At 38.1% G+C, this 19,029-nt stretch overlaps 2 protein-coding genes across 23 annotated transcripts in view; one reads left to right on the forward strand and one right to left on the reverse strand.

Annotated features, from left to right (window-relative positions):
- The window catches only part of LOC101168180 (ankyrin-2), a 71,590-nt gene extending 68,543 nt beyond the window's left edge, over positions 1-3,047 (forward strand). For all 11 annotated transcript variants that reach the window (XM_020702745.2, XM_020702756.2, XM_023956343.1 and 8 more), the window contains 3 exons: positions 86-220; positions 365-529; positions 1,270-3,047. In XM_020702745.2, the coding sequence (XP_020558404.2) occupies positions 86-220; positions 365-529; positions 1,270-1,275 (306 nt within the window). In that variant the 3' untranslated portion in view covers positions 1,276-3,047. The remainder of the gene's footprint in view (positions 1-85; positions 221-364; positions 530-1,269) is intronic.
- A 976-nt stretch (positions 3,048-4,023) lies between these two features.
- The window catches only part of LOC101168431 (calcium/calmodulin-dependent protein kinase type II delta 2 chain), a 42,833-nt gene continuing 27,827 nt past the window's right edge, over positions 4,024-19,029 (reverse strand). Inside the window, exons 8-22 of one of the 12 annotated variants that reach the window (XM_023956346.1) lie at positions 18,727-18,810; positions 18,321-18,415; positions 15,987-16,109; positions 15,817-15,900; positions 15,468-15,510; positions 14,384-14,421; positions 12,702-12,761; positions 11,633-11,677; positions 10,695-10,743; positions 10,139-10,237; positions 9,763-9,783; positions 9,298-9,373; positions 9,118-9,212; positions 6,990-7,226; positions 4,024-5,613 (exon numbers count right to left, since the gene is read on the reverse strand). In XM_023956346.1, coding sequence (XP_023812114.1) covers positions 6,994-7,226; positions 9,118-9,212; positions 9,298-9,373; positions 9,763-9,783; positions 10,139-10,237; positions 10,695-10,743; positions 11,633-11,677; positions 12,702-12,761; positions 14,384-14,421; positions 15,468-15,510; positions 15,817-15,900; positions 15,987-16,109; positions 18,321-18,415; positions 18,727-18,810 — 1,145 coding nt within the window. In that variant the 3' untranslated portion in view covers positions 4,024-5,613; positions 6,990-6,993. Of the gene's footprint in view, positions 5,614-6,989; positions 7,227-9,117; positions 9,213-9,297; positions 9,374-9,762; positions 9,784-10,121; positions 10,587-10,694; positions 10,744-11,632; positions 11,678-12,701; positions 12,762-14,383; positions 14,425-15,467; positions 15,511-15,816; positions 15,901-15,986; positions 16,110-18,320; positions 18,416-18,726; positions 18,811-19,029 lie in introns of those variants that run through there. The other 11 variants (XM_023956345.1, XM_023956353.1, XM_023956348.1 and 8 more) reach the window with 11 other exon arrangements.

The following is a 19,029-nucleotide window of genomic DNA, read 5'->3' on the forward strand; positions in this document are numbered from 1 at the left end:
AGAAGATGATTGTTTGACTGAAAAGTAATGTGTATAAAAACACACAAGTTACTGAAAACATTTGTGATCACATCTTCTCATTTAGGTAACCCGGAGAGTTGTTCGCAAATGTGTTTCTACAAATGGAGAAGAGCATGATGGGAAATCTGTTGAAGGAGTTGCTCATGGATCAGATCTCGGATGCAACAGGAAAGTGAAGAGTGAGGGGGACCATGCAGAGGTGTGTTTACTCTTGTTGGTTATGGTGTGATGTTTTCAAATTGTCTTTTTTCTAAGAAGAACCTCAACAACACCTTTCTTTATACCATAATAAGCACATTAAATAAACAATTTTTATTAAAAATAAAAACATTTATTCATGTAGTTATCATTTGATAAATGTAAGGATCTCCCATCGCCGAGGCAACAAACTGCTGATACTGTGAGTCGCAAAGAAACGACCGACTCAAGGATTGAGACGACAACGACTTCCCAAAATGACCAATCCTTGGCTTCTCATTTCCCCCCAACCCAACATGACGTCACAGAGGTTTGAGCTGAACTATTTTAAAAAAATGTCCATGTCCATTTATCTGATGTCCTTACAAAATCTATGTGCAACTCTGCATTTGTTTTGCACTTTTATGATGTACTGCATGTGATGCTACGTTCACATCAGGCATGTGAGGCGCATTAAGCCCAAAGTGTTCACACTGGATGAGCAGGGAGGGGATTCTTCTTCTTCTTTTTTTTTCCAACTGTTTATTAGAACATGTCTGCCACCTACAGTTAGAGGGCTTGGTGCAAATTTGGTGCAAATTTTTCAAATCTTGCTCCAGACTTTTTCTTTCACATCTCTGTTCCGACATATGATATCCCAATTATAAATTTCTGCTCCGTGATCAATTTTCAAATGATTTTCACTTCTGTGAAATAAATGGGACGCTATATATTTGTCACTGCCAAATTCAAGTCCCTGATTGGTTAAAGTTCAGCCTGGTTTAACTTTTAACGCGGCCGTTGAACGAGCCCAAAAACGGTCATAGAAACTTGTGTAGCAACACAATTTTGAACGCGGAAGCCCATTTACATAACCTTTTCTTTGGAAGTAGCCCCTTGAATACACGTAGCCAAAGGCGATGCGCACGAAGCGTTAGAAGGTAGATTACTATTGTGTTGAAGTGGTTGCAATTAATGTTACTAGATCCCACAACATTCTTTATTTGTTATTGATTTGTTGACTGTAAATAATATTTTGGTCTCTTCTTTTCACACCTTTCCAACCAACAGCTGTAAAGGGAGCCAGCAGCACCCTGTAGAGCAAACGAACAACGACAGAGAAGGGTCAAAGTCCTTTGCCCCTGCAGCAGCATCTCCACCAGCTCTCCCAATGCTGCTATGAACAAAATAGGATCAAACACTGAGGAATGAGTAAAAAAAGGCCTCCCCCCCAACTCCAGACAGTCCACGCTAAACTCCCTGCTACTCCTATGCATTTGCCACATGCAATCCTGGTGTGTACTTCTGCACCCGAAAGCTACCACAGTCTTCCCGCTTTAGTTCTGGAAGATGAGCTTGTTGTTCACAAGAAACGAGTTACTGTCCCTGACTGATGTTCTGTTTTCATGATTCTTTTTCATGTTCAAGTGTTTTATTTTTTTCATTTTTTTTTCTTTGCCTTCTTGTGACCAAAGACTCTCTTCTGTTGTTTTTCCCGATTCAGGTTTAAATGTCGTGTTTTTGATTCAGTAGAAGAGCAGGTACAAAAAAAAACCCATGAATGTTATTCACATTAGCCTATTCACACCTGAAGGTTAGGAAACAGAAGGTGCTTTAATTCATAGAGCACTTTCATTGCACTGCCTGTCTCAACTCTGATATTGGTTTAAAAAAAAAAGACACCACATGCTCTTCTGCCTTCAGTCTGTTTTTTTCTTTTCATTTAGATGATCAAGCTGAAAACCTGATCATATCAGCACTGAATTTACCCGCTGCCATACTGTTTTGCATAGACTGTGTGTATATCGTCTTCAAAATTATATATTATCTATAATCTAAAAACCGCTGACAACTGTAGCCTAGAAATGAATAATCACTCGTGCAGTAGAACAGGCATGACTAATGGACATCTGTCAGTTTGATCATAGCTTTGCCTGCTTTGTTGTCCAGTGGTTTGTCCAATTCTTTGCCTCTATGTATCTTTCTTTATGACATTGAATCTGTTTTTTTAGTCCTTTTCCTCTGTAACTGTTGATCCTGCCTCATAACACTTGAGCGTAGTGTGACGGAAGGCACTGAATGTTTGTCTGTGCATGTGTTGAGCGGTGGTTGGTGATTTGCAGAGAGTTTTGTGAGTACAGTATAAAGATTATTTATGATGTCATTGCTTTTGGTTTTGATTTCAAAGGTTAGTTAGACGATACATTTTATTTATCAGGAGGTCATCTCCGCAGTGTTGGAAATGTATTTATTTATGGTAAAGCGACCAGGCAGTAATTGTTTTTTATTTCATGTATAAGCATTATCGTTTCAATCAGGAAAGTGTTACACGAGGTGCACAACATGTTTGAGTGTGAATGGTACTGTCTGTGTGTCGTATGAAGGAGTGTTCTCTGTTCTCTGTCAGCTATGACCTGTTTATTTTAAACAAATCACTTTTGCACTCCTGAATGTAAGGTGGAAATACTTTCATGAGTTCTGTGAACAGAATGTTGGGTGCAGCAGATGTTCGCCACAGGGAAAGTCTCAGCGTGGAGGTGATAACATGCAGGATGACGTGCGTGGTTATTGAAGCATCATACTCTCTGTATTTATTTCACTCTCACCATTTACTTTGTGATTCCAAAAAGAAATCTGATTAGTGAAGGTTCACTGTGACAGGTATGCTTTTTAATTTTGAAAAAACAGCATCCCTTTTCTGTGATGACAGCATATCCAAAATATATATATATATATATATATACATCTAAAAAGGCATGTATTATTGTATTCAAATTTGAAAGGACAGACTCATTGTGCAGTCTATTTATTGCTGACAGAGAATAAAATCCTATAAATGTATAATGTTAGGTTTGTCACACTGTGTGTTTCTTTCTTTGAAACAATATTGTCATTGATGTAAAACATTTAACTGTGGAAAGCAACTATAACTGTAGCTATTCAGTTCACAAGGGAACCACAGGGTGGCTACTTACACACCAAAAGATCTGATCTGAGTAACTCCAATAAAAAATGATCTAACTGTACAAGAACAAAAATACACTAACATTTTAGTTCCAAAACTTTTTTTTTTTTTTTTTTACATCCGTTAGTTTAAAAATGGGGCATGTTTTTTTTCTTTCTTTCATTTCTATAAATGATTCTTTCAAGCAGAGGTGTAGTCTTTTTACCCTTGTGCTATTCTAGGCACTTTAACATTGGGAGTTGGGTCATCTAGACCCACTAGACAGTGCTCTGAACCTTTTTTTCTTCGATGATTTGTGATTTTCACCGGTGTCCATGGATTACATGAAATTTTTCCTCCTATATCCACCTTTGTCATGGTAGGGAGAACACGTCAATGTAAGGGTGGGATCATCTAAGATAGCACAAGGGTTAAAGTGATCAATGAACTTTAGCTCAGCCTTTCTTGATCATGTTTCAGCAATTGTCAAACCTGTTTTTCCTCTTATTTGGCCACTTTAGGATTGACTGGTGTTTGATCATTTTAAGTCAAGACAACAGCTAAAAAAACTAGATTCAAATCAGACCAATGAGTGACAAAAATAGTCTGTCTTTCTATAGAAAATCATTGGTGTAAATCCGGATATCTGGAAAATTTCTGTAATGTGAGAAGTAAAGATTATTGTCAAGATTTCATTCATACACACACCAGGGACTTTGACGAAAGCTTTATCAACTGTTAATATTTCATAAGACTCCTCTGATGTTCAGTATGTCTGGTTACTATGGTGATGTGGATGGAGCCCGTACAAGAGGCTGCTGTGGAGTTTAGTTCCTGTCTGTCTTCATTTTCTGAATCAAACATGAGCCAAGTAAAAAATATCCCTTTCTTTTAGATGATATATTTATTTCTTAAACGTGTTAAGCCATCCATTGCTATGGTGGCAACAAGTACACACCATATAAGGAGTGGTGCCTTGCACTGACATCATACTTTTTGTCAAAAGAGACCTTGATCATATTTTCCTTAAAAAAAAAAAAAAAGACAAACTGTACAAACAAAAAGGCTGAACAAAAAAGTAAACTGCAGGAACAACAAACACATCAGCCATTGCCCAACTGTGGTAGGACCACGCACTGACAGAAGCACTATTCAAAAAGGAAGACATCCCAACTTAAGTGAAGTCTGAAGAAGTCTTCAAACCGGAGCATCTCACTGGTCCCTCTTGTCTGGTTTCCACTGAAGGTTGGGGCTCCTAAATCTTCACTCTCTGAACCATTTCTTGGTATCTGGCAAAGCATCAGACTTGTATGATGAGGATAGGATGACAACAGAATCCCTACACACACAGTCATACATTACAAGTACAAACATTATGAAAAATTCAGCTTCTTTAGTTCCTTTTTTTCCTCTATTTTTTTTTTTTATTTTTTTACAAAATTTCAGGGGTGCTTCTATAGCTAGTATTTTATTTTTCCTTCTGCTTGCCATAAGATTTTGAAATTAGTGCAAGATGGTACCATAACAGTGTTACTGATTTTACAACAGCTCCATGACACCGGAGAACATTAGAAACATTTGGGACAAAGACTGATGCACAACAATAACCGATGCAAACAAACAAGTCAATGATCAACAAATTAAATAGAAGATAATTTAGTTCCATATGATCTTACTCGGGGTGATACCCCCTCCCTGCGCCATGCACTACACAATTGTCTTGAGTTTCCATATGTTACATATATGCTACATTCTCATATTTCTTATTTAACCAATATAAAAGCAAACATTTTCAATGCAAAGTGTAAGCTGCTCTGCTTAACCTCTAAATTAGTACTATAGGTTTAAATCAGATCATTTTAAACAGAATGACATATAGCTCATAGCAAACAAATGTAGCTCATAAACTGGATTTTACATAAACTCTTAAGTCTTCGAATAGCAAGAATTATAATTTCAATGTTTTGTAATCATTTTCCTTTTTTTAACCAACAATCACAATTTATATATACATCACCAGAACTAAAGCAAGCTCAGTTTTTAACATTCTGATCTTCCAAATGTTTTTGAGTTGCACACACATAAATACACGTAAAAATACAGAGCTAATTTTTGGGAGAGGTTACAGTCATATATTTTAAACATCTCTATTTTATATTTAAAATGCATACCAAAACATCTTAAAAAAGAAACGGAAAGAAAAAAAATTGTTTCTTTTAATATGCTTGTTTCGTAACGTCCAAATACAGTGTGCTGCCACCCGGTGGTGGGTTCGAACAATGTTCTCTCAAAAAAAAAGCAATAACAGTAGAATGCAATAATACTTGTGTCCTGTGCGACGTCATATCCTCATAGAAGGGTCAGGGTCTACAGAGTAGTCGCGGGTTGGCTAGTAGACTGCTCCACTAGATTTTCACATGGGATTTCATTTTCTGTCTCCTCCTTCTACCCCATGTGTTGATTCCCCGTAACTGCATGGAAAGACAAGCAGAACAATGCTATAAGCAAGGTAGATAACACTAACATCTCCAAATAAATCCTTTCTTTTGATTTTTTTTCCTAGTAACCAGGTAAATCCAAGAGACTTTGGGTGAGGCAAAAGCACTGTCTTTGGGAACAAGGACTACTATCTCCCAGCTTGCTCCTATAACTTAAGAAAAATACCCTTAGCAAAAAAAACTGTGGATCTACAAGTGAGGGACTCTGAGGACAGAATGGATGCAGTTTTTTCTTTTATTAGGTAACAATCTCAGAAGCTACAAATATAGAACCAGTTTCAATGCAAAAAAAAAAAAAGCACATGATAACAACAGCTAAACTCATATTTAAACCCTCTGACTGTAGTATCAGTTTTTTCTACATAATTTTCAAAGAAAATTGTTTAATGGCTTCAATATTGTAGCTATATACTTTACCCTGGCGAACTCAAAAACAATTTTCTTCAGGGCTTTTAAATTTAGTTTTGATTTTAGCAACAATGGATGGTATCTAAAAGAATAAAAATTAATCAAAAATTAAATATTGAATAAATTTTTATTTTTTTTTAAGAGGAAAAAAGGTGCCAAAGTTGACCCCATGAGTTTTCCTGAGTTAAACAAAAATAAAAATAAAAATTTAGGTTTAAAATAAGGCTGTTGAAAATACAAAGAGACACAGGTTGAGTTTTCCGGATTAAATCTCAGGAGAGTAGTAGGTATAGTGTTCCGCATGCATGCTGTTGTAAAGGGTAAATAGTAGGGGTGTAACAATTATCGACTTAATCGATGAATCCGTTTAGAATCATACGATCCAACCAGATCAATTCTATTATAAATAATCAAGTATGGAACCACAAACATGAGGACTTTTAAACCAGCTTAAATGTTGCACGTATCTTTATTTATTTTTTTACACATTTGTAGGCTTCATCCTTGTTTGATTTGTAATTTTACATTTGTGGGCGTTTCGCGGACTATTTATGGGCAACTATGGGCGTGTCATGAAGCCGCAAAAGCTGCGTTGCATTTAGAATTGGTTGTGATTTATTAAGGGAAAGATGCGTAGGATGTGCGTGCGCACGGTTTTATAAATCCGAATATTTCTGTGCGTACGCATGTCCTATGTTTCATCCGTACACCACTTCTGACGCAAATCCTACGCAGTTTTATAAATGAGGCCCTGGTGTTTATCTCTGAGTCACAAAGAGTTCCTGGATCCTTTTTAGGTCAGTGAATCAAATCATATCAAAACTAACCATGAATCGTATGGTCAACCACAAATTATGATATGAATAAAACCGTTAAAGTGAATTGTTACACCCCTAGTAAAAAGTCAGTAAGCCCTGCAGTTTTTGTCATGTTCATCTTACTCTCTTATGGGGAGGGGATGCTGGGTGAGCCTGAGCGATGGAAGTGAATGTTTTGCCACTTTCCATCGCGGCGGTGCCACACGCGGGTCTCTTCGGACTGCATGGTGCGGGGCATGCCGCTCCCATCCATGTACTGGGTCAGTCGAATATAGGCGATGCAGGCCGCATTCTCCCCAATGAGGTGCACGTGTGGGTTCAGGAGGATGGTGTGCACCGGCTTATTCCCTTTGGACAATGCTGCAAAAGAGAGAGTAGAGAGACTTTTCTTGCTTTCAGACTTCCCCCACTTTGGTGGCTGCTTAGATGAAAAGAAAAAAGATGCAGGCTCTTTCTTGGGAACAATAATTGAGAGCAGAACCTGAAGTCTCTCTATGTTGGTGTTGGATAGCAGACAAGCTCAAGCTTTCCAAGTGATTGAGGTTTCTGGGACATATCTGGTTTATCTGAACTATTTTTAACCAGACTTAGAATATTGTGCCATTTATGGCCATCATTAATCATTAGGTCAGCCCACGCCCTTGTAGTGAAACGCAAATGAGTCGTATTGATTTTAAGGCAACACACAAAATGACCTATTTTTTTATTTAATTCATGCAGATTCCTAAGAATGTCTTTGTTATTAATGAGACGTTCAATCTTTCACCAGTAAGAAGAGATGGAGTAATACTGCCATTGTTCGTCTGTTCACAGGTGATGTGATCTAAAGCGATGTTTACCATCTTTGAATGTGAAACCAAGCCAAGGATAAAAATAGATCCTCAACATTGCGAAATATAGACTTTTGTGGATCAGTAGTGCCGCAACAAGCAGTAGTGGCCATGTGGTGTTTTCTTTTCTTTTACATTTATGGTTTTAATTATGCTTTTATTTGGCAACAACTTAATTTTAATTTCCTATTTTTAGTTAACAATACTTTTTTATATATATCTTTATGTGTTATTTATTATTAAACCTAACCCTAACCCAACCCCATCCGAATGTTTAATCTATCTAATCTATCAGTAAGGGTGAAGTAAGGCTGGAAAATTAGGAACATTTTGATGGAAGAGCTGGACTAACAGTTAATCAAAGGGAAAATCCAATTGATGAAACCCTTTGCTATTTTAAAACTAATCAAGCCTTTTCGCAATTTGGAAATTACTTAGTGGAGAGAAATTTCACATGACTTTTGCATCAAGATACTAAACTCTTTAAGTTGGAGTTTTTCTTGAGTTCATTAGTGACTTCATTTATAATACATGAACACAATTATGAAACACAAACGCTCTACATAAAAGAAAACAATTTTTTAAAAACTTGTGTGGTGCAAGTAATTTGTTGTAAAAATATCTATCTGACCAGTTTTGAGTTGGTAAATCAGGTGCTTTTTTCCTGAACAGTGATGTCAGTATTTTTGCATCCTAAACTAACACTGTTGTGAAAACCTATCAACACAACATATCATGTTTGATAATATCTATATTTCATCAAGAAAATTGTATTGTAATTAATTTGCAGGTTTCATCAAAGGGTTTAAAAACATCTTTACCCCATATCCCCCATCTCTAAAATCCCATTCTCTTTTCTTTTCTGTCCGGTCCAACAAGGAATGCATATAAACATAATTATTATAAATAAAGCTTAGCTTCAAATACAAAGGGGGTTATACCAATATACACTGTCTGAAAATCCATAAACGCCTATTGTAACAGTCAAAGCTGTCCAACACAAAAGGCCTTCAGCTCTGATCTGCTTGCTCAGCTGTTGGACAGGACAAGTTAGGGTGAAAAAGGGTTAAAAACATTGCAAATTTAAAAAAATAATAATTTTATGTCAATTCTTTAATGTAGTGGACTTCACAGGGTTAAGTTAAAAAGAAAGTGTTATTGGAGAGTATAAACCTTTGCAGCTGGTTAGGCAACAGTGCAGAAGAAACAAACATGTTTCCAGTAAACCTCTTACTTTGAAACAATAGGAACTGCTGGGAAAACAGACTAAGTTAAACAATTACTGTTAGATTTGGATGCAGAGCTTGCGTTTCTGTTGGACAAACTCAACCTGGGACTCCAACCAATCTAACAAAGCTCAATCACAGTACCAAAAAGTTGTTTTTTTGACATTTTTCAATAACTAAAGATTTGTACATCACCATTCTCAAAATAGAAGCGGTGAAAGTCGTGTCCCTCCACCAGATTTCCCAGGGCCTCAGGTTCAAAAGAAGTCAGACCAGGATCACAAATCTTCCTATTACACCAAAAGAAAAATTATAAAGCCCGTCTTAAAACTAAATTATAAAATTAGGCACCACAGCAGATAGAAATGAACTCACGCGTAGGCCTCAAAGTCTCCATTGTTGATGGACTCAATCAACTGTTCGGTCACCTTGATGATTTCTTGCTTGCGAGCTACAACACAAGATCACAGATCATAATGATTAAAAATGAATACTGTGCATTTTTTAATGCTAATTTCCAGTTAAAACATCTGAGTGCAGATACAGAACATCACATCGGCTTCAAATGAGTTCTACTCTACGCACTGGCAGGATTTTAGAAGTATTAGAAATGGAAGGCGCTCAACAAAAAGTTTCTCCTTTTTTTCCATTTTGCTCTTTTTTTTAAAATTCATTTCTGAGTAAATAAAGAGAAGAAAGCCTCCCATGACTAACGGTGACATCAGGCGGGAAAATGCAAGATGACTGGATTTGTTTCACCCAACAAAGCTCAAAATGAACAGACAAGACCAAGGCTCAATGCAATGCACTTCTTTTTAACTGAGTAACATTAAAATTTACCTTTATTGTTATTGGTGCAGGCTGGGGGATATTGAAAAAATTACTTAAATTGTGAAACATAAAAGACACGTTAAAAAAAAAAATTTCAAGTAGAAACGTCTGTCAACTTCTTCACAATCTACAACAATGCATCTTTGAAAACAGAGGATGGAAAAATAAAAGGGTCATAAACAGGTTTCAGTTTGCCAGAAAGGGAAGAATGAGTGCAGTGAAAGGAGCAAGTGTATCAAAACTAATAGACAACATCATACATCAGCGTTTAATCCAAGGGAAAGATCTTAACATCAGGAACGCGGGATTTGAGGCACCTTACACACAAAGGTCCTACACTAGGTAAAGGAAAAAGGCCTTCCCACCTTTTTGCCGAGGGACTTACTCTGGATTGAGGAGGTGGGAGTCTGTGACGAGTCTGACATCTGTGAGGAACGACTCTTAGAACTCAAGATACCGCCCACTAAGCTGCCCAGTCGAAGGGCTGACAGACGTCGCATGAATGATGGAAGTACAGTGCGGTGTCAAGTATGTGTGTGTGAAGTGGGGATGTAACAAAGATAAGCATGTTTGTTCAGGGGAGAAGAGTTATGGGAGAGAATGGTATTTTCAAGAAAAGGAAGAAAAAAGTCGAAAGGCAGGGATTTAATATTACTAAAGAAAACATGACAACTGAATTTAAAAAGTTTGTTCGTCAAACACTTATGAACTTTAGACTAAAGATAAAGGAGAAACAGGATGCATTCAGACCAGGACAACAGAAAGAGTAAAGGAGGGTTTTGCAAAAGGGGGTGACAGCCAAAGGGGAGTTGCAGTAGTTAACTTTCTATCAACTGTGTGCCAAAACAGAATGAAGAAAAACAGAAAGGAGCCATCAGTCCGAATCCAAATGTAGAGTGCCGTTTGTTGAAACAGTTGTAAAACGTCCGACTTCATCTTACCTTTTACATCTTCATCCTCAATGGTTGTATTGGCACTCTCAATGGACTCCTGTTAGACAACAGTACATACTTTCTTACATGAATTTAGCTTACAATTTCATATAATATTAATGAATACAGATTTTAATGGAAAGCTCACAATAACACCATCTAATTTGGTTTCATTCGTGTTCTTGTGGAAATCATTGAGGGATGAATTCCACTGAACAAAAATATAAATGCAACACCTTTGTTTTTGCTCCCATATGTCGTGAGATGAACTCAAAGATCAGAAAACTACAAACACAAAATAACAATTCATCTCAAATACTCTGCGCTGATTAGACAGCATGATTATTGCACAGGTGTGCCTTAGATTGCCCACAATAAAAGGCAACTCTAAAGCGTGCCATTTGGGTTTATAGAGTTGATCCGGTGCATCAAGTGGCCCGTGGTGGTGGTAGGGTTATGGTATGGGCAGGAGTATGTTATGTACATAAACACAGGGGCATTTGATTGATGACATTTTGAGGAGTTTCCACCCCACCACCCCAATAAAACGACACAACACATTTTAGAGTGGCCTTTTATTGTGGTCAATCTAAGGCACACCTGTGCAGTAGTCTGTTGTCTAATCAACACCTTGATATGGCACACCTGTGAGGGGGTATAGATTAACTTAGCCAAGAAGAAGTGCTCACTATCACAAATGTAGACACATTTCTGAACAATATTTGATTGAAAGTTTGTTTGTAAAAAATGCCAAATAAAAGCAAAAACAAAAGTGTTGAGTTTATTATTTTGTTCAGTGTTTGACAATGAAAACATGAGAATCAGTGTAGTCTCTGGCCAAGTTTTCTTGTCATTCTTTTTTTTTAAATTGTTTTTTGTGACACAAATTTGAAAACATTTAAAGAAATAAATATGGTTGAAAAAAATCAGATAGTTCATTAAGTCACCTTGTTTCCATCCACAGGGTTGTGGATCACAGTTGTCTGTGGTTCCTAAAAAATGAAAAAATAAAGGAGAGAATGTGGGATCAAATACCAGAAAAAATGCACCATCTATAAATCTGTGTCTGTCTGTTCGGGCAGTCTTCTTCCTTAGTAATCAGTTGCTAGGCGTTTGTGGAATCGATGAATTGTGCAGTTCTTCTAATCACTAACACAGATTACAATAGATTATAACATTAGCATCCTCATCTGCGTGTGTGTGTGTGTTTTTATGCAGCGCATGAAGATGAAGATAGAAAAGAGGATATAGAGAGAAACAGGTAGCTTAACATGCGTAATCATACTGACAGCAAATGAGAAGGAGGAAAACATTTTTACATCACAGAGAGCAACAGTCGTGTCGCAGACAGCCAATGAGCAAACACTATGCCAAAGCCAATGAGAGCCAGCCCAGGAGCCAACACGCTCACAGCCATGCATAGGAGAACTGTGTCAGCAACAAATCCTCAATTATGCAAATGTGGATTCTGGTTAGAAATCATACTTCCATATGCTGCTTCTAATGACACAGGGGGTAGACATGCACAGTATGAGGGTGTACAAGAGGGAATTGGAGGATAGCAGAGATGAGGTAGAGGTTACCATAAAAAAGCCAAAGGGCCAAAGGCCGGCGTGGGTTCAGACACTCTTTCAGCCCAACACGAACATCACAAATCTCCAGACAAGCCAAGCTCAATGTAACCAGTGCATGCTCCGCTAACTCAGATGAATAAGTGAAACAAACACAACTGAAATCTGAATACATGTGACGTCTAACTTTATCAAAGAATTTGAAGCTGAGACATGCTGTGCACCCACATTCCCATACTATTTCATTCAGGGATAGCCTGACACTATGCTGCTATTTCACCTCCATGATTTTCTTAATGTTCTATTTAAGAATTACAATCATTTGAAACAAGACCAAAAAAAAATGTATTCTGAGGAACAGTGAAGCTGTGTGCTCTCCACAGTGGGACATTCAGTTGCTTTTGTAAAAGATTGTGCAGGTGTGGATGAGACTGAGTGTGTATACCAGTGCAGGGGCAGGGCCAGTGTCTTTAGGACTGGTCACTGTGTTGGCTTTGTTGTTGACCTGCAGGGGGCAGTGTAGAGGGCACATGACACACATGCACACATTCTCCCTCTGGTCCACTCCATAATGAGAAACCCAACTCATGAGTCCCAAAGACCTGATGTTGCTCAATCTGAGCTCAGCAAGTTGTGCAAGAGCACCGAAGAAGACATAAATTTAAGAGGGAAGTTGACGGGAATAAGGGCTGAGCACTGCATCTGACGTTACCGATGTTAATAATTAATCAAACTGAGCAGTACTAAAGGTAGAATAAATAACAAAACAAATACTTTGGAGGTCCTACAATAAATCATATTTTCTTCTAGGACAAACGCTAATTTGTAAAATCTACTAATCCCACTTAAAAATACTTGTTAAAAGCACGTATTTGGAGAAAAGTCATACTATTTGATTTTCCGAAGGATAAATAAACTAAAAAGGCCTCATTGTAACAAATAAGAAAAATCTTAGAAATATGAGCCATCCAAGGCACAAAGCATGACCTTTTTGAAACTTTAGAGGTGTCAGAAATCCTGCCTTATCTGCTGCTGTTTACTTTGATCAGGTGTGTTTAGCCAATAAGGACCTTCAATTGCAGGTTGGTTGGAAAAACCTCCAACCCTGAATTCTGAGACCCCTGCTTTAACCCTTGTGCTATCTTAGATGACCCCACCCTTACATTGGCGTGTTCTCCCTACCATGACAAAGATGGATAAAGGTGGAGAGGATTTCATGTAATCTATGGACACCAGTGAAGATCACAAATCATTGAAGAAAAAAGGTGCAGCGCACTGTCTTGTGGGTCTAGATGACCCAACTCCCAATGTTAAAGTGCCTAGGATAGCAGAAGGGTTACAGAAAAGTGTATCACGTCCTGTCAGACATAATGGATGATTGTAATTCCTGTCCCTATCTTTGAAATAATCTCCAAGCAGAATGACATGATTATAGACAGGGCAATGTTATAACCAGTTTATGATGAACATAAACAAACCCTTTTTTTATTGGTGCTTGCCCTTACAAATGAAAAGCTTCTGAATCAAAACAGTATTTAGTTTTCAAAGATTTATACATTTATTTCAACAGGTGATTGGGTCACATGGTTAGGTTCAATTCCCTGGACCGTATGGTGTCATATTCTTTAAACCTGAGTTAGACCCAGACTTACTGCAACTGATTCAATGTCTGTACAGTTGAAATGCTCACTCGTGTGACACAGTCACACAAACCTAAACAACCGCACTAAACGAGTGACCTCTAAATTAAATCTCCACTGCACCTTTACATCAGGTGTTGGACTCTGGAGCAGAACATAAAAGATCCGATGGCTATGAGTAAAAAAGGGGATTGGACTATTCCAAGATAAACACATAACTGAGGAAATGACAATAACATGGTGATAAAACTACACATATATTTTTCTATATTATTGTTGTTCCCTGTGCCTCAAAACAAAATTATAGAACTAGCCAATAAATACCAGCCACCTGTAAGAACTTCAAATGACTGTCCCTGAATGATGATGCCAAGTGCACAATTCATTTTAAAAGTAAAAAAAAAAAAAGAAGTCCTGTTGACACTGAACATTCCCAAGAAACGATGCAGGAAACCAGGCAGTATCCGCTTTTTGAAAAGCCACTCACCTTAACGCCGTCTGCCTTCTTGTTGAGCAAACTCTTGGCTGCTGTAGAAAGAAATAGAGGTGGGTTCAGTGTCTTGAGTCCTGCACCTGCGGTTTTGCTAACATGCAGCAGGCTTATCAATCAAATGGGCTTATCTTCAAAGTCTAGGGGAAAAATGTAAACAGCAGGATTCAAGAAGCAAGGCTCCCAGTTATCATTCACACAAGACTTCTATTCCATCTTATACTGAATCATAAGCGAGGGGCTAATGTGGTGGTGGTAGTGTGGGGGGAGGGTTGAATGGGTGTTTTTTTTTATAGACAACAAAAAGGCAGTTACCAGTATCATTTTTATTCTTAGACAAACAAACTCGTGCACTTAAACACCAGAACCTATAGTTGCAATCCTGCAACTGGTCTCTTCCTTAAGTTCGGCGTGACAACTCAGTTGCATTTCAAATTGCATGAGGTGCCGGTGATTGAATTTCATTTCAACATCATGAAGCATCTTCTTCATGCATATTTTACAAGCCACTATGCGAGCAGAGGGGATCTTAAACAGAAAAAAGTCATTGAGCAGACCCAAGCCCAAGTGATTTCCTGTCATTCCAAAAATCTTACCTCAAAAGGATACCCCATCCAAACAAAAAAAGGAAAGAATTTAAAAAAAAAGGAGAAAATGATAAATCAAAAGAGACAGAAATGCTCTGATGTATGTCACTGTAGAATGAAAAGTAAAAGTTGGCTGGTGAGACCCAGAAAATTAGCGACAGGTCAAAAGGAAATGCATGCAAGAAAGCAAGAAAAATTAGATTCATAGAACAGCTTGAGGAAAAAAGATGTGATTCTGCTTACTACCCTTTTTTGGCCTTTGTTTTACCATTTTTTCTTGTTCAAGTGTATCAAACAGGCTGACTTCTTCTAAAAAGGCATCATTTGTCTATAGTTCATCAATTCTGCAGCTCTTTCTTGCCTGAAGCAACCAGTCACATAGGATATAACTACAATGCTCAAACTTAATTAAAATCCTTCAACCAATCAGCCATTTAACCAAAACTCATAATACTAGTTTAGGAAATGTTTGGGAAACCAATTCAGAAACATACCTGAGAAGTTTCTCGTGACCAGCAAAGTGGTCAGTATTGCTCCCTGCAGTGACAAAAAAGAAATAATAGAGAAAATGTGGAAGAGAAAGAAAGGAGACAGGAAAGAAGATTGATTATAAAGAGGCAGCAAATTAAAAAAAAAAAAGCTTGAAAGTTAGAGAGCAAGCTGTCACATTGTAGGTTACACCAGAAAATATCCACAGAAGAAGAGTGGTCAAGTGTACAGCACCTTTCATACACAAAAGCAATATGTGTATGAAAAATGCAAAATGCAGGAAGCCAAGAATACAGTAGAAAGAACAGAACAGATTAATACATTATTTAGAATAATGCACGACAAATTGGTCACCTTGAGTTTCCTCCTGGCATTGAATTTCTTCAGGCACTCCACAGTCTCCTGCCTGTGCATCATGGAAGCTACAGTGGACCGTTGCTGAAAGAGACAACAAGATTCAAAGATTGCAGCAGGTCCTCACCCAGGAAGTCAGTTTACTTTTAGGTCATGTGTCTGACACGTACGCAGATCCAAGGGTGTTTGAGAGCCTCTGCGGCTGTGATCCGTTTACTTGGGTTGATCGTCAGCATCTTGTTTATCAGATCTTTGGCCTCCGGAGTTACAGTGTCCCACTCAGGGGATGGAAACTGCCAGAAAAAAGGGAATTCAGAGCATTTATTAAAAGCTAAAAACAAGCAGTGCCTGTTTCAGTAACCTAAATATTGGCTTTATGAAAAACAAGTCACAAAAGAAATTTGACAAACAACAGGAAGCTGACAATAAGTTGCAAGTTTATCTTCCCCTTGTTTACCCCCACAACTAAAAAATCAATATAAGATTCAAAGCTAAAGTCCCATTTGCAGTCACACACGTGGGTGTGTGAAATTTGTCCTCTGCATTTGACCCATCCCCTGTTGCAGCAGTGAGCTGCAAACACCGCTGCACTTGGGGACCAAATCCAACCCCTTAATGATGAGTGTCAAGCAGGATGTCATTGAGTCCAATTTTTAGAGTTTTTGATGTGAATCAACTGGGAATTTGAACACATGGCTTTCCAGGTCTCAGGGCGGACACTGAGTTAGTCAATGCAGGGTCCCCTAATCCCAAATTGACCGTGGTTTCTAAAGTAACTGTGGAGAAGTTGTATGGCAATGATGGCCACATCCTATACAGTGGTGGACAAAATTCTTGGTACCCCTCAGTTAAAGAAAGAAAGTCCACAATGCTCACTGAAATGACTTGAAACGTTCAAAAGTAACAATAAATTAAAATTTATTGAAAAATAAATCATCAAAATCAGCCATTACTTTTGAGTTGTTGATTAACAGAATTATTTAAAAAACAAACTCATGAAAAAGGGCTGGACAAAAATGATGGTACTCATAATATTTTGTTGCACAACCTTTTGAGGCAATCACTGCAATTAAACGGTTTCTGTATTTGTCAATGAACCTTCTGCACCTGTCCACAGGTATTTCGGCCCACTCCTCATGAGCAAACTGCTCCAGTTGTCTCAGGTTTGATGGGTGTCTTCTCCAAATGGCATGTTTCAGCTCCTTCCACAAATGTTCAATGGGATTCAGATCTGGGCTCATAGAAGGCCACTTCAGAATAGTCCAACGCTTTTCTCTTAGCCATTCTTGGGGTTTTTGGCTGTGTGTTTTGGATCGTTGTCCTATTGGAAGACCCATGACCTGCGACTGAGACCAATCTTTCTGACCCTAGGCAACACATTTCTATCCAGAATGCCTTGATAATCTTGAGATTTCATTTTACCTTGGACAACTTCAAGACACCCTGTGCCAGATGCAGTAAAGCAGCCCCAAAACAGAACTGAGCCTCCTCCATGTTTCACAGTAGAGACAGTGTTCTTTTTGTTGTATGCTTCATTTTTGAGTCTACAAATATAGAGCTGATGTGCCTTACCAAAAAGCTCCAGTTTTGTCTCATCTGTCCAAAGGAAATTTTCCCAGAGGCTTTGTGGCTTGTCAACATCCATTTTTGCAAATTCCAGTCTCGCTTTTATATGATTTCCTTTCAACAGTGGTGTTTTCTTTGGTCATCTTCCATGAAGTCCACTCTGGCTCAAACAACGACGATTGGTGCGATCTGACACTGATGTACCTTGATCTAGGAGTTCACCTTTAATGTCTTTGGAGGTTGTTCTGGGTTCTTTGGATACACTTCCAACTATCCGTCTCCTCAATTTGTCATCAATTTTCCTCTTCCGGCCACGTCCAGGGAGGTTGGCTACTGTCCTGTGGGTGTTAAACTTCTGAATAATATGTGCCACTGTTGTCACAGGAATTTCAAGCTGCTTAGAGATGGTTTTATAGCCTTTCCCTTTACAATATTTGTCTATAATTTTGTTTCTAATGTCCTTTGCTTTCTGTTGTCCATGTTCAGTGGGGTACACACCTTTTACCCAAACAGCAATGGGACTATTTGACTCCCTTTAAATAGGCAGACTGACTGATTATGGGTTTGAAAACAGCTGTGATGTCAATTAAAGGACATACCTGAGTTCATCATGACCCCCTGGGCAATTAGTTCTCAGTCTTTTATGGAGGTACCATCATTTTTGTCCAGCCCCATTTCATTAGTTTTTTTTTTTTTAATAATTCGGTTAATCAACAACTCAAAAGTAATGGCTGATTTTGATTATTTATTTTTCAATACATTTTAATTTATTGTTACTTTTGAACATTTCAAGTCATTTCAGTGAGCATTGTGGACTTTCTTTCTTTAACTGAGGGGTACCAACAATTTTGTCCACCACTGCATGTAATGCATGTTTTCTGTTTAAGTCTGCTTAAACTGATCAAAACAATCATGAAAGGACAGTCATTAATTCTTACATCATATGCGCCAGCCTTGATCTGTTGATAGAGGCGGTGTTGATCTTCATCCCAGAAGGGAGGATAGCCCACCAGTAGGATGTACAGAATCACACCTGGAGGAAACACGGCACCAACTTAAGTTATTGAACAGAGAAACCTAAAAAAAAAAAAAAAAAACATAAGACAACAAAAAAAGTGACTTCACATGTGAAACTGACTTGGCAAGCTCAGTTTCAGCCATGTCCAAACAATTTACAGAGATTTTGCTTTTACCAACTTTATCTGTCTGTTTCTTTGACAGAGAAAGACCATCAGCGTTTTATATTAACAAATACTGCACGAAAATGCAGTTTCCGCTTACAACACGACATTCAGGGTCAATCCAAACACACTGCTAAAATTAGACATTTTCTGTGTTGTTTACCGCAGGCCCACATGTCCACCGGTTTTCCATAAGGATCTTTTCTCAAGACTTCAGGGGACAAGTAGCCTGGAGTGCCAGCAAATCCTGGATGGATAACAAGATAAGATTGAAGAGCAAAGAAACATGGAAAAACTCCATATCTTGGCTTGAGTGGAAAGTTGGGACAAGAACACACTTGTCTTCAGTTACTCTTATAAGACATGTTGTCTTGACTTGAATGTTTATGCTAATGCAGCTGCTCCCTTGATTGATCTAAATGTGTTTTTGAGCTATCCCATATGGTAAACAGTCAAATCTGATTTG

The sequence above is a fragment of the Oryzias latipes genome, chromosome 1 (genome assembly GCF_002234675.1).
Source record: "Oryzias latipes chromosome 1, ASM223467v1".
Lineage (NCBI taxonomy): Eukaryota > Metazoa > Chordata > Actinopteri > Beloniformes > Adrianichthyidae > Oryzias > Oryzias latipes.